This window comes from Sander vitreus, chromosome 9 (genome assembly GCF_031162955.1).
Source record: "Sander vitreus isolate 19-12246 chromosome 9, sanVit1, whole genome shotgun sequence".
Taxonomy (NCBI): Eukaryota; Metazoa; Chordata; class Actinopteri; order Perciformes; family Percidae; genus Sander; species Sander vitreus.
Window position 1 is genome coordinate 9,228,033 of NC_135863.1, and position 22,586 is coordinate 9,250,618.

General features: G+C 40.4%; 2 protein-coding genes across 4 annotated transcripts in view; both read right to left on the bottom strand.

Moving 5' to 3' along the window:
• Positions 1 to 4,233, bottom strand: part of myo1f (myosin IF) — a 26,373-nt gene extending 22,140 nt beyond the window's left edge. Inside the window, exon 1 of one of the 2 annotated variants that reach the window (XM_078258603.1) lies at positions 3,805 to 4,229. In XM_078258603.1, coding sequence (XP_078114729.1) covers positions 3,805 to 3,807 — 3 coding nt within the window. In that variant the 5' untranslated portion in view covers positions 3,808 to 4,229. Of the gene's footprint in view, positions 1 to 3,804 lie in introns of both variants that reach the window. The other variant, XM_078258604.1, reaches the window with a different exon arrangement.
• A 775-nt stretch (positions 4,234 to 5,008) lies between these two features.
• The window catches only part of adamts10 (ADAM metallopeptidase with thrombospondin type 1 motif, 10), a 60,137-nt gene continuing 42,559 nt past the window's right edge, over positions 5,009 to 22,586 (bottom strand). The window contains exons 18-27 of one of the 2 annotated variants that reach the window (XM_078258605.1): positions 20,763 to 20,886; positions 16,064 to 16,144; positions 14,450 to 14,613; positions 13,431 to 13,557; positions 10,782 to 10,911; positions 10,232 to 10,436; positions 9,321 to 9,497; positions 9,050 to 9,215; positions 8,471 to 8,530; positions 5,009 to 8,360 (exon numbers count right to left, since the gene is read on the bottom strand). In XM_078258605.1, the coding sequence (XP_078114731.1) occupies positions 8,251 to 8,360; positions 8,471 to 8,530; positions 9,050 to 9,215; positions 9,321 to 9,497; positions 10,232 to 10,436; positions 10,782 to 10,911; positions 13,431 to 13,557; positions 14,450 to 14,613; positions 16,064 to 16,144; positions 20,763 to 20,886 (1,344 nt within the window). In that variant the 3' untranslated portion in view covers positions 5,009 to 8,250. The remainder of the gene's footprint in view (positions 8,361 to 8,470; positions 8,531 to 9,049; positions 9,216 to 9,320; positions 9,498 to 10,231; positions 10,437 to 10,781; positions 10,912 to 13,430; positions 13,558 to 14,449; positions 14,614 to 16,063; positions 16,145 to 20,762; positions 20,887 to 22,586) is intronic. The other variant, XM_078258606.1, reaches the window with a different exon arrangement.

Genomic DNA, 22,586 nt, shown 5'->3' on the forward strand with positions numbered 1-22,586 from the left:
AATAAAGAAACAAACATGCAAAGAGACAAAAAGAAAGGAGGAAAGAAAGAAAGAAGAAAAGAAAGAAAAGAAAGAAGCACCGAGGACTGCAAGGTACTCTGAGGCCTCTAATGAAGAAGGCAAATCACAGAGGCATGTTTGGCATCAGTAGGCCTACAGATGTGTTTTAAGAATGTAACAAACTGTGGTCACCATTTCAGGAAGCTGGGGCTGGTTGCCAAGCAACGGGTCACAAATGAGGTGAGCTCATTTTGTATGTTGGACATTTTTAGAGAAGCACCACCAAACTTTGTGTTATGTCTGACTATATACAGTACCTGATCACAACAACAAAGACAGCTCTAACGTAATGATTGTTGTGTTGTGAAACGATGTCTGTGTTATTATTTCTTGTGACCAGACAGACAGCTTTCTGTTGACACCTCCTTACAGAACCATAAGGTGAAGCGGTCTCATTTTGTCTTGGTTTTCCCTAAAAGTTGCTGGTCTGTTTGATGTGTGAAGTGTGACATGTCTTGACGTTGGCATGGTGGTTGGGCTGTGGTCTGGGGCTTCTACATACATAAACTGCTTTACAGGGAGAAGCTTACAGGTACGCAATGCATGCTGCAATTCAGACCAACAGTCACCAGAAGAACAAATCATACCATGACATTATAAAGAAAAGAGCTTCAGATCATAAAAAAAATTTTTGGTTTCATTTTGGTACAGGTGTTGTTAGCATCATAGCCATCCAACATCACTACCAGCTGATACAGCACAAGTTTGATACGTTTAGACGTTTTCTTTCACTTTATTTTCCTTCTTTTGTAATTCCTTTGTTACATTCCGCAAACAAACCTAATTAAAAGTATTCAAGAACAGTTACGTATAATATAACCACTAATCTCTCTATAAAAATACTTTTACTATTTCTGGAATTATCATAAAAAAGAAGACCTCTTAAACCTAGCACATCAGTACAAACTTGCGTTGTGCAACATGCAAGCATACCGAATATGTCCGACTAAGTTTGAGTTTTAAAGATGCAACAGACATCTTTATATAACTCATTCAATAAAAGACATAACATGTACCGTTGCTTGATTAAAGTCTACATAATAAACAGTAGGCTATTTGTATGTGGTGTGATTCAAGTTAGATATCCTCAAGGAGGAATTCAGACAGACATCTTGAGTGTAAATCTAATTAAAACCTTCACTTCAGTTTTCACTCTCTGGGCTGAATTACAGAAAGTGTATCTTATAGATTCAAATGATATATCTAGTTTTATTTGATAGTTTTCTTATTAACAACAAAATCCTTGAGAAGACCAAAACCCAGTGACTTCCCTTCACTGTCTGTGGCTCTTCAGTCCAAAGCCTATTACATTACTCCTACTAAAGATATACATCTTTATAAATGACTCACATGTATATAGTTCCATTAAAAAAAAGATACATAATTTCCTAAAACAGCTGGGCACTGTAGTTTTTAGTGAATGTTACTCAAATAGGAGTAAACAGTACATTTGCTGGGGACTATTTTCAGCGGTGGATTAATACACATTTGGGCTCTACTGAGTATTTCTGGCAACCGGATGGTGTATGTGGGATTAATTCAAAATAAACTACAGCGCCCATGCTTATTGTAATGAAGGAACATGTCAGTAACTGCAACCGTGTGTTTTATTGATTGTTTAAAAAAAATGTTATACAACAATAGAGCTCAGAAGAATAAGCTATATCAGGCTATATTTGTAACTAGGATCAATTCAGGGTTTGGTCTTCCTCTCTTGTACGTTTTTAATGCAGATTCATAAAACTCTGTGATACAAGCTTTTTTTTTTTTTTACATTTTCAACTCACATGGATGCATATTTCCATCCATCTAAAATTCACTTTACATTCTGTCTTAACACACAGTCGGACCTGATTCTTGGACCAAATGGTGTTTACCAATCCACCTAGTCCAATGTTCATAGGCATAAACACAGTTTGAAATCAACTGTAGGAATAAAAATAAGTTTTTAATCAATTGCGCTTTTGTGCCCAATCGTACCTGCACTAATCCTCAACTAAGAGTTTTTTATTCTGGACTTAAAACTGTCACAGCCCCCAAAACTTGCAAAACTTTGCAAAACTTGCAAACTTTTTGCATTAAGTTGTGTCCTAACTGTCCAAATCATTTCTGATTATTTATTGGTTTGGCATATACTGTTCTTCTATAAAGCACTTAGTAACTTTGTTTTAGAAGTGTTATACAAATAGAATATTAGTTTTAGTTGTGTGGACTTTATGAACGTGAAAGTTAATAAAAGTATTACACAACGTTTACTGCAGGGATCTTTATTTTGGTGAAAAATGGCCAGTGGACTGTAATATATCTAAAAAAATAAGTAACTTATACCTGTAGCCATTTCGTTTGTGGCACTCAAAAGCATCATAAATACATTTTAAAAACTCAACAACAATCTCTGCCAGACAAAACCGTTTCTGATATTTGAGAAGATCCACTGACGTCACTGTGACCAGTTTTCATTGAGAAACTACTCTTCAGATAGTGTTACTAGAGAGACTTGCTGTTAAATTAAAAATGTAAATTATGTATGCCTTGAGAAGTGCTAACAAAACCCCAGTCAACTCTGTCATATTGTGGTTTTGGCAGAAGTGAGATCAGCCAAGATCTCAAAACCTTGCTGCATCAAACAGGAACTTTCTGAACAGTTATGAGAAAAAAAACCCCCAAAGCTGTATGAGCTGACCCTTTAACACCACCACCACACTCCTCGGCAGTTATTTCTGTCTGTTACTTCACTGTGAGCTTGTCAGTCATATTTAAATGGACATTAGTGTACAAATAGCCTTCTCAGGTCAGGTGTTTCTTTGAGTGTGTTTAAAGGTGGAGTTAAAACACTGGCAGAAACATTTATCTGCACATTTTGGATATCTTCACCCTTAAGTCTACTAAATAAATATAAGAGACCTTTGGCTGCACGTTATGACTTCAACAATAGATTGCATGAGTTTGAGGACCACTCTGCATGAAGAGGAGGAAGTGTTGTGACAGAAACTACAGGCCTCCCATGTAGTCCACTTCCCCCTCTAACACCTCATCTCTGCCTCTTGTGAAACTCTAGAAACTTTGTACATGCTACCGGTTCTCTTCCTGCAACCGCCTGCTGCTCACAGTGTTTTCAGCACTATATGAGATAAATCTTGTAAACTGAGATTACACTACAGCTCAATAACTTCACGATATATTCAGGATAATGTATTTTCCTGCTTATGTTAACATGAACACCCTCATTGTATGTAATATGTATATTTTTGCGCTGTATAGTTTAAATATACATTTCACAAGTCCAAATCTACATTTTAATCTAAGATGTGACCATAAATCATGTAACACAACAATACAATTAATGTATTTGAGCTGCCTTGAGTCTCAATGAAAGGGCTTGTCCTGAAAAAGAGGAAACTCACCCTGCTGCTGCTGCTGTGAAGCAGCTGAATATCCCTGAAGAGATGGCCTTTTAAGAAATGCTATCACATCGTTCATCATGTCACAACTGACTTCAAAGTGTGAAATACCCTTTTATGGCTTAACAAATGGAGACTACTGAAATTAAATGCAATTCATTGAGAGCTGGTGTAACTTATACACACAGAAAACTGTCTTAAAAAGGCAGCATCAAGAGTGAAACTGTGTGAGATCACCTAATGTATGTGAAGATAAGATACATAAGCTCTAGTTTTAGGAGCGTATATGCTACAGCTGTCTGAAGTTGTGTGAGAGATAGCAAATTAAGGTGTGGTACCGTACCATCTTTCCAGCGGGCCTCCTCTCGTCCTCAGGTGTCCACTGTCCAGAGAGTGTGTTTATTTGTGTGATGTTAAAATCCACAGTCCTCAGACTGCAGCCATCACACAGCAGTCAGACAGTCAGAGCCAACAGCAGCCTGCGAGCTACTGCAACACTCCACTGCAACATTCAAAAAGCTACTTCCTCATACTCCCACAGATGTGTTAAACAAGAACTGGACGCACACACACACACACACACACACACACACACACACACACACACACACACACAGCTACTTCTGTATTTCTGTCATATTTAAAGTCATCAGAGCGAGGATGAAATAATGACCTAACGGGTTGATGACAGCGTCTGTGTCAGCAGCTATGAAGGTTTAATCGCACAATTAGTCAATCCAATTCATCTTGCCAGCAGGAGACAAGTTTTGATAGCATCAACAACTGCAAAGTGATAATTATCTGTTGCAAAATGATGGTGTTTCAGTTGAGAGCTGCCAGCTCCACCCAGGCTGTGGTTAGTGTCATCAGAGAGGCTGCTGTGCTTCAAAGGCCCATAATAACTGATGCAGGTTCACACATAGGTGGAGAGTACACTGTGCTGACAAGTGTGTGTGTGTGTGTGATGTCAAACTGTGTTGTTTTTACCGTTTCATGTCATTTTGAGTGAGAATGTTTATAAGTACATAAGGTCAGAACAGTCTTTTAAGGCTGCTTTTTGGGACACTTAATTTGAACATGAGGTTTCTTAGAGTATAACTCTTGTACATATAAATACAAGTCATTACTGTAACAAGTTTTTGGTTGAATGTTTTTGTGTTTTGTCATATTTATGTTTTTGTCAAGCATGTGAAATAATGTTTGAATTGAAATGAAGACAGTACATGTAAAGAGGGTAGAATAGAGCATAATGCTAAAGACATTACAGGTACACAGCCACATATACCGTACATGTACCGTACATGTACACACACAGTATCCATACACACCAACTGACCCTGAAGTCCGATCGACGAGGGATGTCTCAGCCTCATTCAGACAAAAGGAAGAAGTTCTTGCTTCATCTTTTCCATGAATACTGTCAGATCCAGAAATAGATCACTGATGATCTCAACCTCTGGATGCTGAAGTGTGTTATTTTAGCACAAGTAAGTTGAGGACAGAAAAGCTCAACTGACAAAATCCCATTTCTTAGAATCAACAATGCGTCATGTTTAATCAATTTAATATTTCCTTTTAAAAAGATGTACATGGGGGACAAACAGATTCATTTTCTATAGTATTGAACAACATACAGTACATGTCATGTTATAATTATCATGTGACAAAACAAAACAACAATTACCGGTACTGTCCCTCTTATTTACTCAGATAAAACAGGCTCACTTCTCAGTGTGAACCATTATTATAGGCACAGGTAGATACAGAGAAAACAAAATGCCTTTCAGACACTAAAACAAGAACTATCTTCTGAAACTTTATGTGCAACTGATAAATGATACAAATGGTGTGTTCAATAATGAAAAACTGCGGGGGTGAAGTTAGCTGTACACTGATGGCATACAAATGATCTGCACAAAAACTTTAAATTAAATAATGTTTCTACGCCCTCACGTGGATGGATTAGCAGACTGTTTGACTTTTTTGAGGCCCTACACACCATCCGAGTACCGAACATTTGTTGAGGCGTTCCCAAAACCTAAATGTTTGTTTATGCCGCCCAAATAAGTTATTTTTATAGTCCTAAAATGGTTAAGATGTTAAGAGCGCTGGGAAATGCCAATATCTGTACAGTGCCCTTTCAGAATTTGCTACAGTATTTGACATAATTCTAAAATTTGCATGGTGATTTTGAGGCACTACTGGCCACGTTAACCAAGTCAGATAGGGTACATTAAAAGCTTATATTCTGATAGAAATGAACAAAGGAACCCAAAGAGGATGGCTGGTGGGTCAGGGGTCCAGCTCTGCAGATTGGTATTGTTACAACAGGCTCAAATTGATTTCTGAATAATTAAAAGCACAATTGTTAAAATGATAACAATTACAACAACAGTGAACTAATAGCACCAATCCAAACCAAAGCACCACAATAAAACAAAACAAAAGAAACAACATTGCAGCTAATCCCCATAAAGACAAACTGTAGCTTTGTCTCTTTACAATGAAATTATGTGACATGTAGTGTTACACAGAGCTGCTTTCAGCGCTGATCAGTGTGAATGTTTGTGAAGACACCGGCCACAGCAGAGCACAGTGGACGTCACAGTGATGACTGATCTCGTTTCTAAAAGTATTCAGGATGGAGAAACAGCTGAAACTGCATTTTTTTTTAAAATATGTGTCAATAAAAAAATCTTCAATGAAATCAGCACTACACAAATGCACGTTTCCTGTACGATAGCTGGGAATCTGTGACCTTTAGGGTGACATAGTCCCATCACTTTAGAAGGACAATAGCTGACAGTGGTTTGCACAGTGATTTTGGGCTTTTTGAGAATTCAGCGCACAGCTTTACACTGACTGTGTCGATTCAATTAAGCAACTATAATCAATATTTATATAATACCAATGTATGAAATGAGAATGTGAAAGGGGTCCCTCATAGTGATGAACTTGAAGAAAATTATCACCTGAATCTGCAGCTCCCCTTGAATTAATGGCACTTTATAGTGAGTTTCTCATTGTTTAGCTGTTCAGCCCACAACTTTACAGTTTTTGGTTCACTCTCATCGCTCTCACTGAGTCATTTTCAGCTGCAGCAGGCAGCTGTTTTCAATGAAAAAGCTCTAAGAAAAATCACTGTACACTACCTGCTTAGCAGCAAACGACAGACAGAGAATAGTAGGTGAACATAGTGGAGCATTTAGCGGCTAAAGAGACAGATATTTCCATCAGGAGTTGGTAGAGACCAAAACAGAGCACAAAGAGAGTGAATATTTACTTATATTCATCAGGTGGACACAAACATGACTCCAAATGAATGTTGCTCTGTAACTGCGGGATGTGTAGGCAATTGTTTGCTAACAAGTTCAACAACTCAACAACTTAAAACAACTTGTTTCTACTGCCCCCACATGGTCAAACAAAATCAGCTATTATCACACTGGAAGATTAGTTTAAATGATAATTCTCTAATTTAGAATAATCTGTGGCAGAAATCTTTCCACAGCAGGCTTAATGATGGTTTCCGACTACATCAGATACATCAGATCATTGCCACAAAGAAATCAGATTTTATGGTTGTGTAAATCCATCCTCAGATTAGCACTCCTACTATAAAATGCTATTTGAAAGCAGTGTGGTCAGAGGTCTTCACTCCTCCTTACTGGGCCTGTTCCTGCTGGCAGAGCTGACTCAACTGTGTCTCACTGTGCTCGGAGTTTCCACTCACAGTAAAAGTTACTAGCACTGTCGATTGAGTGGTAACATGTGGCGGCAAAAAATAAAATAAAATGAACAGCAAGGCCCTGCGCTGAGGGATTTTCAGATAATGACACTGAGCCGAGCTGCCGCAGCCACTAAAAAAAAAAAATGCTATAATCTAAAAATGTCCTGGTTGGTCAGCACTGGCTTTGCTCACATCACTAAGTGTCTCTATGTGTCCTGTGCAGCATGAAGCTCTGCTTTACTGTAGAGGTGATAACATTTAAGCAAACTAACCAAAATGGCAAGACTACGGCAGGTTCACTGCAGTGAGACATTTATAGCTTCCATAGAGACATCAAGTCAAAACAAACATAAAATACACAAGACTGATCTGACTGCTGACACTTTGTGCAAATCAAACTCTGCTCATACTTCAGCTGAATAACAGCGAGGACTTGATGAATACGTTGATCCGGAACAAAGCAATGGCATAAAAACAATGTGGTCAAGTAACAACTATTAGATAACATAGAAACAAATCTTTCATTTTATAGCATAAGATATTCCTTTTCATGGGCGAAGATATCTAGCAAATCATTTTCTTTACAAAGTGGATTTTTTTAATTCGTAACTAAACAAATATCACCTGTTAACATACAGGTTTAAGAGAGTACTGCGCCCAGCCCTGCGGCCAAAGAGAAATATAGTAGCACCAAAATATTACAACAGAGGGATCATTAGAAAGACAGGCGATGGAGGGAAGTTACTCTCTCCCTCTCTCTGTCTCTCCAGGTTTCTGCAGCCCTCCCTCCAGTGGAATGTAAAACTCAGCTCAGGCTGTTATGGCCCAGCTCGGCCCGGAGAGGCGTCTGGTTTGTGCTGGATTCTGGCTGGAAAAAAGGTCCCTCTTTACAGTAACAGGACCAGGTGTCAGTCCGACAGCATTCCAGCTCGATCTCTCACTCCTCTGATAGAGGTAGTGTGAGGGCTGCTGTTACAAGGCTCAGTGGGAGGGTTTCAGGCTTACTGTGAGTGTGTACAGGACCCAGAGATTGGATGCTGTGAGCTTCACGGTGTCAGGTCAGTGCCCCTGGCAGGTCTTGCAGCACATTTGTCTGAAATATGGCCTGCTGCAGAACTTGAACCTGAGCACCAGGGGGCAGTAGGCCACAGTGTTCACATCTTTACACTCTGCAGGAAAGACAAACATGAAGCAGCCTGATCAATGCATTACAATGATCTTTTTAGAAACTGTACAGGATTTCAATCAAAATACCAAGAATAGTATCATTTTTATGCACCTTTATTGTTCAGACTTATACGACTTGTATGGAATGACATAAATCCTCCCGGCATTTGGCCTGTGGATTAAATGATTAATTAATTAATTAACTTCTTGATGCTTGAGAAAATCAGATATGCCACATTTTGTATATAAAATGTAATGCAATGCAATAAAAAAAGTTTTATTATTTGTACGTACACTATAGATAATGTATGTAGAAGTCCATTGGAGTTGGGTTACAAATGTTTAAACATATTAATTTGTATATTTAAAAAATGTATATCAACTGTAAACAATGAGAAAAGGCTGACTACCGAATGAGTCACTGATATCTGATTACACAGATACCTTTCACAAGCTACACTGGCAGCTCAGACATTTATATTTACTACATTTTGAGTGAGACATTTTTAATTTAAATTTGATTTGATGACATCCAGTTCATAATAATTGAAATGTTTAACAAATCTGTGGATTTTAAAATCGTATTCTCAATTAGCACGACATCTTGTTCCATTGCAAACTCTTAGTGGGAAATGGTTCTATAATGTTATTTCTGTGACACATGAGGAGGAGCAATGATTTGACCCCTTACCTTCGGGGTTGTCTGTACTGATGGGCAGATTGAGGTCACATTTGCTCTTGCACTGCTGCATGCTCGCTGGCCGCTGATGTTCAAGACACTCATTGGACGGCTGGCGGGAGGGGGTCAGACACTGCACCGAACGCATCTCCTGACCCAGACCACACCTGGCAGAACACTAAGACAATGGGGATTGTATTTAAGTACAAAACGGACACTGAGTTGTATAAAGTCCCAGTACAACCAGGAAGAGGAACAAGAATAAACCAAAAGCCTATAGTACCTCTCCCCAGGGACCCGTCACCCACTGAGGGGGAGGGCAGCGCTGTAGGTTACAGCGTACCCTGGAGGTGGGCCGGCCATGTTTAGGGCACTTGGACTCTGGTAGGTCGTCACCGCTCTCCCCGCTCTTACACAAGACCACACGGTGCCTGTAGCCAGGACCACAGCTGGGCGTACACTGCGGACAGAGGGAGAGATTAAGCAAGAGAGAGAAAAAACATCAGGTGGGAGGGCAGGGAGATGGAGGCGATGGGAGGGTGCAGCAGGGGGTCACTGCGGTCATAAGAATGCAAAAAGAAATCTTCTTAATCCACTCAGCAGAGGGCAGCAGCTGTATAGGAAAGTCAAGAGCCGGCTTAGTTCCCGTAAATCAGCTGGACATAATTCCTCTTGTGAGTGTGCCATTGCTACATTACACAAGACGTCAAAGAATAGTTGAACACTGCAGCACTTCTGACACCATTTAACTTGGTTTTAATTCATCCTTAACTGTGACAACAGAGTTTAGATGCAGGAACAAAGTGAGATATGAGAAGATTAAGTTTTCAGGCCTGTTGTAAAAAGTCCTTTAAGTACAGTTTACATGTCTGCAAGGACATAGGAGACACTCAAACTACGGGTCAGAATTAAAGGTTCCCACATGACGTGTAGAAGTGTAACAATATGTATTCATGACTTCAACAACATGTTTAGAGTGATGTATTTGTCTGCTCCGTGCCTCTATTGTGTATTTCATGGTTTAAGTTCTCTTACTTTCTCCTGGCAGATGTTTGGGTTTCTTAGGTTCAAGTGGAAAATAAACTATTGCTCCATCTGTAAGGAATTCTGTACAATGTATTGGTAAAAATTCAGCTGAGTTTACTGAAAAACAGAAACCACATGCAAGATGGGAGACCTCTGATGTCTGCCTACCTCGGACCAGTCCAGGGCCAGCCACTCAGGGGGGCAGCTGTGGTTGCTGCAGGGCTCAGTGGGGGAAGGGCGTTGGGTTGTACACGCTGAGTCGTCCAGGACCTTCTCCTCCGTCACAGAGATCCTCCTTTTACATAACACCTCCCGTGTCCGCAGGCCACCGTTACAGCTGCGACTGCACTCTGACCACTCTCCTGTCCACCAACTAGCAGCAGAGAAGGGCCTTTTTTGTTTGCATTACATAATATAGTGTAGACATCATACTGTACAAACAGGAATTACAGGTAAAAATAGGAAAGCCCACCAACACACATACAAAATTGGTAAACAGCATTACAGTTAAAATACACACACACACACACACACACACACACACACACACACACACACACACACACACACACGTATATGTGAACAAAAAAGTATATAACATTAATTACACAGAATATACAGAACTCTGACATCCAATGCCTCCAAACCTGAATTAGGATAAAACATTTGTCTTTTGTATTCCATATGAAGAAAATCTTATCAACAAGAGACTACTCACGATGGAGAGCACGGCTCAGTATTGCAGGTTCTCCTCTTCTCTTTGGGTTTGTTCTTCTTGTCACAGAAGTGGTTGTAGACGACTGAATGATCTGCCTGCTTCCTACACACCACCTGCTGTGTCTGCACACCTGACCACAGTTGAAACAACACGAGACAAACAAAAAGAACATTACAACGGGCCACGGGAAAAATAGCATTCATTCATCGCAACATTTTCATTTATTTTTAAAGATCATTTTAGGGTATTTTAGCGCTTTATTTCCGACAGGACAGCTTAGACTTGAAATGGGAGAGAGTGGGGTATTGACATGCAGCAAAGGGCCGCAGGTTGGAGTTGAACTCGTGGCCACTGTGTTGAGGACTAAGCCTCTTTATATGGAAGCACACTCTACCAGGTGAGCTACCCAGGCGCCCACATCGCAACATTTTCAAAAAGAATACATTTAGGAGTTCAAACATTTTTTGCAGTTAACTGGCAGCCACAATAAATGTTCCCCCCAAACATCCCCCAAATGAGCTCCTAATGTTCAGCAATAAGCATCACAAAAATGGGGAGAAACAATGTCTGGTATTTACTGATTTCATTTTCATCTATTTTTATATTATGCTCATTTGATCAACAGAACAAAAGCTCTGTAAATGAGCCAGTAAATAAAATGCACATTTTCATCTGTTGCCCCTGGCCAGATAAAACGTATCATAGACATATCTTACAAAATGTATGTACACAACATAACAAATATGCACAAAATAGTTCAGCATATCTGTTGTATCTATGATTTTTAATGGCATCCTAGCTTTCGTGTAGTGCCAGAGACTGGTTGTCTTGGTGATGATGTAAAACTGTCATCTATAACAAGGTGACAACATTTTAGGTGCTGACTTACAGGGCATTCAGACCAAAAAAAGTGATCCGGCAATTTGCCACAGGGTTGTACGCCAGGGGGAGTGTCAATGAAACGGCCCATTTGTTTGACGTCCTGTTGTGTTCTTAAACCAACACAACAAAGCACAAGTAGACTTTATATTTCCCAATTACTTTTTTCCTTTGGATCGTTTATAGATAGCTACGTTTCCAACCGCACTTGAAGGCAGCTTTATTTCACAGGAGAGAATATAAAGGGACGAGTGAGACATAGAGAGTGCTTTGTTGTTGCAGGAAACATTCAGCTATTACAGTGTTTGTGTTTCATTTTTTTTTTTTAAACGTTCTTTTGGCAGCGATAAAGGCAGTGACGTTTCCTGTTTACTGTATGAGATTCTCACACCGGCTCATACCATAGCTCAAAAGTCTAATTGCCGTTTACTTGATTGGCCACCGCAGCGTGAAGTGGGGTTGCGTTTCTCCAAAAGTTGAGTCGGTCTGCGACCCCCGCCGCAGCCTAAACATACTAACCCCATTCAAAATGAATGGAAGGCCTGTGTTTTTGCCGGACCATCGGATGGCTGACACAGGCTGTCTGAATGCAGCCTTAAAGGCACACTATGCAAGATTTGTACCTTAATATAACAGCTTCGAAGTCATTTTGAAGGTAAACAAACTCGTAGTAGGAGAATTATCCCGATAGCAAAGCAGGGGGGGACGCCACTGGCCTAACCAGCAATGCAGGTTTGGGAGGCGGTGCCCCACCAAAATCTCGCGAAAATCACAAATTGCTTTACTACTATCGGTTCTGCAAACATCCGCTACACCCGCCAGAACCTTTTGGACATCGGTGACCAGCACCAGGTATCTATTTCGAGTGTCTTTCATTATATGCACAACATCCCAGAGTGGTATTTATGACAGTTTATGAACGTTAAATACAAGTACTACACAGCGACTCTAGGGGTAGCTGTTTGACAATAAACGTAAACTGCATAGTATACCTTTAAGGTCCTTCTAGAGCTGCAGCGAGATGCTCACAAAATTCTAACAATGTCCTAATCTTATAAACTGCTGCTGCATGTTACGCATACAGAAAAACATCAACTAAGGATCCAACCTAATGGCTCCATGTCTGAAATTATTTCATAAAAGAACAAAAGTATCCCCATTTTTTTTTTAAATTGCCACTACCTCTCTAAATGTTCACCCCCCATGTTCACATCCTCCTCTCCACACTATGCCAAGTGAAAGGATTTATTTCTCAGAGGAGAAAATTTGCCCTTATCAGGTAAAGCAGCATGGATCATTAACTTACACAGGCCAGAGAGGAAAAGGGAGATTGGCTATGTGTAATATCTCCAAAGTCTCAGAGCCTGTGAACTGCTCAAACGCCTCAACATAGACTCCACAAACACTCTAGTCCCAAGACAAAAGTTTACCAAATAGACGTTTAAGCCATTTAATCCTTAACCTTTATGTGACATCTGCCCCAAGTGAGTGGGCTCAATCACGATGCAGGTACATACATCTGTTCACACAATCACATCATAAAGAATTTTGCAAACAAAACCATGTCCCCACAAGGTAAACCATTATATTTTAGGGCTAGGACTTGACTTAGGTTAGGGTTAACATTGAGGTTAGGCATGTAGTGGTTATGTTAAAGCTTAGGGTTAGTCTCCAGGAAATGAATGTATGTCAATGCAACGTCCTCCTAACAGTTTGCTTTGTGTGTGTGTGTGTGTGTGTGTGTGTGTGTGTATGCGCGTGTGTGTGTACCTCCTGCGCAGAGAGCTGAGCAGCGTGACCAGGAGTTGTAGTGCCAGGCAAAGCCAGTCAGAGGTTCCCTGTTCAGTGGGGGGTTGAAGCGATAGTGGATCCCTGGGTTCTCCTCTCGCACAAGCACCTAAACATACAATCCAAACATTTAACACTACATGTGTTATGGGTTTGGCTTGTTGTTCTGTGTTTTGTTTTATTGTGGTTTTCTGTTTTGTGTTTTTGCCCTGTTTCCTGTTTTATTTTGACGGTCTGGTTTTCTGTCTTGTCTTGTCTTATTTTACTTCCTGTGTTTTCCCTTCCTTGCGATTGCCCTATGTGTCACCTGTTTCCCAGCCTTGTGTCACCTGTCTTGTGTTTCCTCGTTACCCTGTTTATTTAGTCTTTGTCATCCCCCTGTCTGGTGTCAGATCATTTTGTGTTAGTTCTTGTCAGTTTGTTCCTGTCAGCATGTTTCGCTCTTGTGCCTGCAGTCTGAATCTCCCTACGGTCTTTTGTTTCTGTACGTTGTTTTCGCTATTAGTTTGTTCCAGTCTCTGTTTTGGTTATCAGCCTTTTCCTCGTGTTTTTTGTCATTATTCTTGGACATTAGTTTTGCCTGCTTCTTTTGACTCCTTGTGTTTTTGCCTGCTGGATTTTTGGACTCTTTGTTTGTATTGACTCTTCGTTTAAATAAATCCTCAAGCTCAAACGTTTTCCTGCCTGGTCTCCTGTATTTGGGTCCACTTTTTCCCTGCGGCACATAACAACATAATGATGAAACTTTTGACATGTTTTTTAAAGACCTGTTTTGGGATTTCTTTCCAATTCTGAGTAAAAAGCAACATGCACACCACTTGCTTTGTCTCCTTTGTGGTGCAGGGAATTATTTCCCCCGAAGATCCATTTCCAAATGTGCATTTGTGTCTTGAGAAAGGTCCCTGACCGAAACGTTGACCGACCAAATAAAGCAATGCAGAGGTGACAAGTGTGCGTGATTTCTTTCCTTTTGCTTTGGAAATATTTCTGTCCATTCTTACCATGACAGTCAGGGTTATGTTTGTTGGCCCCAGAGCTTCAAGAGTTTCTGGTCCATCAGTGGGCCGCCTGTAGTGGAAGGTGGTACCGGCAACATCAAACCTGCGTGGCGTGTCAATGGTCAGCTTCCCATTGATAAAGTACTGATCCCCTTTACTCTTCAGCACTGGGACACAGGAGAAGGAGAGGGAGGTAGAAGGAGAACAGTAAAGTAGAAGGAAGAAATGAATACAAATGCATCTAAAGCATCACCATAAGAAGATTCCTGAATAATGTATTACAGAGTTAGATCAAAATAAGCTTTGTCTCAGAGATCATCACTGTGAAGTTTTTAGGCTACTGGAGCTAGCACAAACACTGGAAGCAGGAACAGTTATCCTGCATCTAAAGTAAAAATAAAATAAAAAATACACCGTCAAACAGCTCCAAAACTGTCTTAGTTACATGTTGCATCTTGTTAGCTAGCAAGCTAGTCGCAAATACATCTAAGTTTCAACTCGGTGTGTTGTTTAGAGTTATGAAAATATGCAAAGACAGCGACTTTACTGTAAGGACAGAAGACCCTGCAGCTTTTGTTAAGTATAATTTGCTTTTCCTACAAATGTTGAATACAAACATAATTATATAACTTTGGAGTTGGTTGAATGAACTTTTGACAAGCTAAGCTAACTGCTTCCCCATGCATCCAGGGATGAAGCTAAGCAGCATTCACGCAATGTTAGCAGATTTATAAGAACAGGAAAACCTTCAGGCATTGTTCCAACATATTTCCTCCCACTGCAAGCCTTGAAGTCACATTATTTAAATTGGCCAAATTAGCTTGTTTTGTTATAGAGATTTGCAGTTTAGTGCTAATTTGCAGCCTTTTTAGCAGGTAGCTTATATCACAGGTTTCTTTAATTACAATAATTCTTCCAGTTCAAAGGCCTGGTATGGTGCATGCTGGGCCACTGCCTTACTGGGACACACAGATGAAACAGTCCAATAATTAATGTTTTTAGTGACACCTGTGTTCTTCCTGCATGTAAAAATGACTGCTGTAAAAAAAAGGCCTACTCAATTCATAGATTTTAAACTGATAGTAAAAAGCCTTTTAACAGCAGATAATTGATTTGCCGTGGTAGGAAACAGTAGCAGGTGTTACTAATACGTTTTATTAGTGTGCCAATAAATCATGACAGCAGGATCCTGAAACTGAAGCACCTGAATGGCAATCAGCTATCATTATGTTATTAGCAACACCTGGGCTTTTCCTGCGATAACTCAAAAAATCTAGTGTTTTTTGGCCTGTTGGATAGAGAGATATTAAACTGATATGGTCTTCTCATCAAACTCTTGGTAAGATAACTCATTACTTATCATTTTTATTGTTTATATTTTGTTTATTTAGACTCTATATAGTTGCACTCTTTCCCACTTTGTATTGCAACTGCTGCACAACAACTTCCCTTGGGATAAATAAAGTTTTATCTTATCTTATAAAAACAACACAAAAAAACAACACTACCAGTTAATACATTAATAGCTTTGTGCTTCCTGTTATAAATTTCATATTTTATTTAACTATTTACTTTGACAGGCAGTTACACTTAACATTAGCTTGAATATAATCTTACCCAGGTAGTTGAGGGAGATGTTGAGCTCTTGTATGTGGATGAACACTGATCCTTTAGGAATTCTGACCACTTCTTCATAACCTGAGACACACAAAGTCAAAAAAAGTAGTAAGCAGTGTTTAGCTCTGTGTTTAGCACTGTGGGATGTCGATGGACTAAGCAGAGGCTTCAGATTCCAGCTGCATTCCTGGGCAGCCTGCCTCAGCTACTCAGCTCTTTGCTAGAGAGCGTGAACTGCGCCAAGGGCCGGCTTCTCCTCTCTTCTTTTTTTTCTATTTCTGCCATCTGTTTTGGTCTCTTGTCCTCTTTCGTTTTACACTCATCTCACCTCCGCTCAGCCACTGCAGCCCTGTAAATAACTCAAGCCTCACTAGAGGAAGAAGGAATAGGAAAAAAATGAAGGAATTAAATAAATCCTTCCAGCGCTTTGACCACAAGAGGAAAGGAGAGGTTTGGCTCGTGACCTCCATGTGGAGCTCTGTGAGGTGGGACTGACCCTGCTCTGGTATTCTAGATGGAAGCGTTGAAGATTAGAGGGACAGAGTTTGAGGGTCTTGGCAAATGTGCGAGAAAAGTGTGTACCTCGGTTAACATTCAAGAACCTGTGTAACCCCTCACCGCCTACCAGAGTCACAGGCTGGGCAGATCGAAATAGACTTTAAGGGACATTATTGCATTTAAGCTGAGAGCACAGAGCAATGATTAAATAACATAGCATCTTTAAAAAAACCTCAACTTTCACTTTTCTGGGATGTAAGGAACTCCATTAGTCATTTATGTCATTTCCCCCCTGTTTAACAAGGTATGTTCAATGGTTTGGCCTAATCCCAGACCATATTTAAATCACTTGAACAGAATGGAGAAGCACTGACTAAAGGCTTTAGAACTTCAGAAGAATCGTAAGCTTGTTATAGACATGACTAAGTGATTCTGCCAGTTATGAATCTTTCTGTGTCCAGAATAAGCCTCCAATCCCGGCCTTTGAGTTTGGTTAGAGATGAGACATGTGGTACTGTAGTTGTGATTAAGTCAACTGAGTTTAGACTTTTAACTCAAGTTAACTCAGTTTACTTAGGTTTTATTTGGTAAAAAGGCATTTGGGAAATCTACATTAGATGGCAAAAAGTATGTGGACACTACTTTCTAATACCTTGAACCCTGACTTGAGAGCCAGGCCTTATCGCACAACATCAGTGCCCGACCTCACTATCTTGAAGCCGAATGGGAACAAATCCCTGCAGCAAGTTCCAAAGTCTTGTAGAAAACCCTCCCAGAAGCTGTTATAGCAGTATATAAATACCCATGGTTTTGGAATTAGGTATTTAACATATGGGTGTGATATTCAGCGTCCACAAACTTGTGGCCATATTTTGGTGCCAAAACAAAAAATGCATATTGTATGTTGGGATGTCTGTACGCGAAAAAAAGCATAAACTCAAAAATTACATAATTGATGTATTGCTTGCACTGGTGGTGCCCAACTACTGCAATGCATTCTGGGACTGCAGCTCATTAAAGGAGCACTCCACTGTCTTCTGTGGCCCTGGTGAGAGGTTTCTAAACTATTTCTGAAACATTACAAAATAATTCTGATGATGATGTGATAGGCTTGGAGACTACACATATTTAACAAGAAGCTTGCGTTACAAACTGCAGGCGTGGAGTTAGAAAGACATGAGCCTTTACCACACGCTGAATGGTGTTTTAAGCCCCCAACGTCGACTTCAAGGCAGCGCTGTGATTGTCGACTTCAAGGCACTTAAGCCCCACCATTGCCTAATCCTAGTGCCTTCCAGGCAGCGTTGCCTGGAAGACCACGTTGGGGGCTTAAAACACCAAACACCTTAACACGCACTAGTTGTATTTAATAGGAGCCGGCATTTCTTTTGTAGTACGACCCATACTAGGAAATAAACATCAAGAAAATCTAAACCTCTGCTTCATCACTTTTGACAATTCTTTTAATTGGTCTCTTGCAATTCCCGCAACCTTTATGGAAGTGCGATACTAAATCCCTGGAGCACCACTTTAAAAATAGCACTGACCGTGGATACCATCCCCAGATCAGAAACACACAACTACACAACCTACACTTCAATTTCAGTTTTACGAACGGATTTCTTTAGGCCAACGATAATGTCAGATATTTTGAGGGTAGTTGAGACCTCAGATGGGGTTGACAGGCTGGCCTGGTCACTGTGGTGAAGAGCACAGCTGCCTGCTCAGGGTGCGTCCCCTCTGAGGAATCCTGGAAGGGGGTGAGTGGTGTTGACAGTTGGGTGAGAAACTGAAGTTGGTGTTGCAAGGAGAAATGTAACCCAGAATAGATCCAAAAGCAGCTGGACCTCAAGCCACACTGGTCGGACCTCACCTAAATCTGTCTGCCACGTGTCCCTGGGTAGCTGGTGGATAAATGTGTGTGTGTGTGTGTGTGTGTTATATATATATATATATATATATATATATATATATATATATATATATATATATATATATATATATATATATATATATAGCTTTTATTTATAGGCCCAAACGTGTGGCAGACATTTTTCTGTTAAACTTGGTAGCTTCCTTTCCCTATAAAACATACTTGCCGTGAACCTTAAGGGTCGATTCTGGGCCCTATTCTAATCTCTATGTATATGCTTCCGCTTCATGTCATGTAATTAGTAGACATAATATACACTCTTGAACAAAATCTTAAGACCGGGGGAAACATTGCAAGTTTTCCACATTTCGCGCTAGTGGATCATAACCGGGTTGTAAGTACTGCTTCAAAATGCCAAAAGAAGAAACAGGAGCAAGAGACAAAAAAATAGAGAGTAGGCAATTTATTGAAAACTGCATTTAAACTTAAACAGGCTGTTCATCTGCTGATCAAAAGTTTAAGAACATAGGCATAAAAAGGTAAAATCTGCACAAAAATATGGCTTTTGTGTCATTGTTCTTCAGGCAGTCACACTGTCATGATCTCCTGATGGCAAAGGCAAAAAGGCTTTCTCTCTTTGAACGTGGCAGGATTGTTGAGCTGCACAAGCAAGGCCTCTCGCAACGCGCCATCGCTTCCAAGGTTGGACGCAGTAAGACAGTCATTTTACATTTCTTAAAAGATCCTGAGAGTTATGGGACAAAAACGTCAAGTGGTAGACCCAAAAAAATTTCACCTGCACTGAGCCGCAGGATCCGACGGGTTGTCCGTGAAGACACAGGTCGATCCTCGACCCAAATTAAGGCCTTTACTGGTGCTTACTGTAGCCCAATAACCATAAGACGTCATCTGCGAGAGAAGGGAGTGGGATCTCCTTCTCATGCCAGTAGCGTAATCGGAGATGTTTTCTACGCGGCACAGTGGAGGAGGCTCCATCATGATTTGGGGTGCTTTTTCCTTCAATGGGAAAATGGAACTTCAGGTTGTCCAGGGGCGTCAAACGGCGACTGGCTATGTGGACATGTTGCAGCGGGCATCCCTCTTGACTGAGGGCCCCCGTCTGTGCGGTAATGACTGGGTCTTTCAACAGGACAACGCTGCAATTCACAACGCCCGCCTGACGAAGGACTTCTTCCAGGAGAATAGCGTTGCTCTTTTGGACCATCCTGTGTGTTCCCCTGATCTTAATCCCATTGAGAACATTTGGGGATGGATGGCAAGGGAAGTTTACAAAAACGGACGTCAGTTCCAGACCGTGGATGCCCTTCGTGAAGCCATCTTCACCACATGGAGCAACGTTCCCAGAAGCCTCCTGGGAACAGTTGCATCAAGCATGCCGAAACGAGTGTTTGAAGTGATCAACAAGAACGGTGGGGCTACTCACTACTGAGTCCTTTTTTGACACTTTTAGTTCTGTTGTGGGTTTATTTTTGGGCTATGGTCTTAAACTTTTGATCAGCTGATGAACAGCCTGTTTAAGTTTAAATGCAGTTTTCAATAAATTGCCTACTCTCTATTTTTTTGTCTCTTGCTCCTGTTTCTTCTTTTGGCATTTTGAAGCAGTACTTACAACCCGGTTATGATCCACTAGCGCGAAATGTGGAAAACTTGCAATGTTTCCCCCGGTCTTAAGATTTTGTTCAAGAGTGTATTGTTTCATTTGTATGCAGATGATACACAATTATATCTGCTGATGAAGTTACAAGGCCTTCCAAGAACACTACGCAGGAATTAATTGATTGTAATATAACATACAAATAAAAATTGTGTCCCCTGTGGTCATGAAGAAACTGCTTAATGTAGACAAAGGGTAAGACTAGAAACTGTTACTATCTGTAATGCCAACTTTAAATCTGGGCTACATTTACTATAAACTGTTGAATATACACATCATTTATCCAAGTCCAGCAGGTGCTGAAATAAATGATTCTCCTGCAGCTTCAGGGAGTTTTGTTGGCTTTCTTGAATAAATAAGTAGGCTGCTGTAGACAGTTTGCATGTGAACAGACAATTATGTGATATATTTTGAATGTCTGAGGTATCCTAACTCACATTGCAAGTCAACTTTCCAAGAGGCATTTACAGTCCAGAGTATCAGAATCCAAATGTTGCATGTGCACATTTTCTTATGGTAAATGCCTCACGTTAACTTATCTGGTTGTCAGGAGAGCAGAGATTTTTCCAAATCCACTTTAAACCACCCCCTCCCCTCTCACAGAGGGGTCTCACAGGAAATGTATGAGATGCTTGAGTGTTTTAGTTCTGTACCTCCTTCAGGCAGCGAGTCATTGAAGAGTCCCTCCACAGACATACACCTGCTCCCGTCACCCCCACAAATCCGGCAGCGGTCCTCGCGAACGTCTGAGCCGAGGACTCGATCACAGCCTACGTGCTGCGAGAAGAGAGAAACCAGTAAGCTGCAGGGTCACTCAGGGTCAAGGGGCACAATCAGTAAGTCGAGAGGTGTCAGAGGCCGCGCTGAGGGATTACCTCTAATGTCTTCCAGACCACTTTTCCAAAACACAGAAATATCAGATGCTCAGTCCAGATGTGTTTTCTGATCCTGTGCAGACATAATGCTCTTAGGTTGCTAAACTCCTAGCTGTCGACATAAATAAGTTTCATGATGAGTGAAGCAGGTGGTTTTACTCAACCTCTTTAACAGTTAACCACACCTAAACAGTGTAGAGAATGAATGGCAACTGCTCTCACACTCATATATCCATTTGGCAGTGGCTTATTGTAGAGAGGGATAATGAGGCTTAAGTTTATTATTACTTTTACACTGATTAGATCACAGTTCAAAACTAAATCCAGAGTTGAAACTATGATTCACCCCATGGTTATCTGGTGGCTTTATATTGTGGGTAGTGGTGAGTTATTAAAGGTTTAAATGATTTAGGTCGAGACTAGCAGGAGGCCCTTTGTGTCTACATGAAGGCAGTGTTTCCCAGAGCTCATTGGGATAGAACAATACAGCATATATATAAAACGGGTTGTGGTGCTGAAATATCAGGAGAAGTGAGATGGCACATTGCAGCTTTAAAAGTGAACTTTCACACCACAATTAATTATCAATTCATGAACGAAAAGCGGACGGCAGGGGCGTTTCTAGGACTTGAGTAGATTCAGGGCTTAGCCTGGACCCATTTAAATAAATGCAATGCAAAACAGCGATTGGCTCGCCCAGCTTGTTAATAACCAGTGTATGTTCATTTTTTATTTTTTTATTTTGAGCATTCATTTCCTGCATTCTGGTGAATTTGTATGCACATATTTATACCTTTTTCTGAATCAATTTATGTTGGAAATATCTTTATGTAAAGGGAAAATAGATTATAATCCAAATATAAAAACATAATGGAATAGATTGCAGTAAGGCTGTCAGGCATTCTGTATTGCTTTCAACTATGTATTCTCCTGTAGATCAACTTTTCTAATTATATCTGAGTCAGCACACATGTAGCCTATAGGCATCATTTACTCCTCCCTCCTCTTTTGCATCTTTTGTTGCGGAAGTAACCTCCTTAAATGTGCATATGACAATTATTCACCTCAATGATACATTAATTCATTTTAATGAATTAACACTGATACAGGCATCGGATTGTTCTTTGTGTAATAATCTATGTTTTTTGTATCTGTCCCTATTCAAATAAACAGAAATAAATAAATAAACCCCTGGACTGTAATATTTCAGATGTGTTTGAGCAAAATTTCTGCTCATGTTCAAAACTTTGTGCACATTTAAAATATATCTGTGTTCTCTGAGATTTGGAGGCGTCGTGATATTTTGAGAAAAATAAAGTTATAATAGCCTATTGCAAGAAGAAAGTCACTATATTTCAGAAAATAATCTACTTGCACCATAGTCTGCTGTGCATTACGTGATTGCTCTGCTGATACAGTAGATTGCAGACCTTCTGATAGACTCAGAGCCCTGTTTGAGACTCTGGTCTCTGAATAAGTGAAGGTTTAGGGAAGTGGCTGTACGCTGCTCTACGTCGGAGGTGGAAAACCGGAACTACAGCAGAAATACGCGGAGCTCAAACGCGACACATCTGCCGCAGCATGTCCACAGCAGAGCCTGAA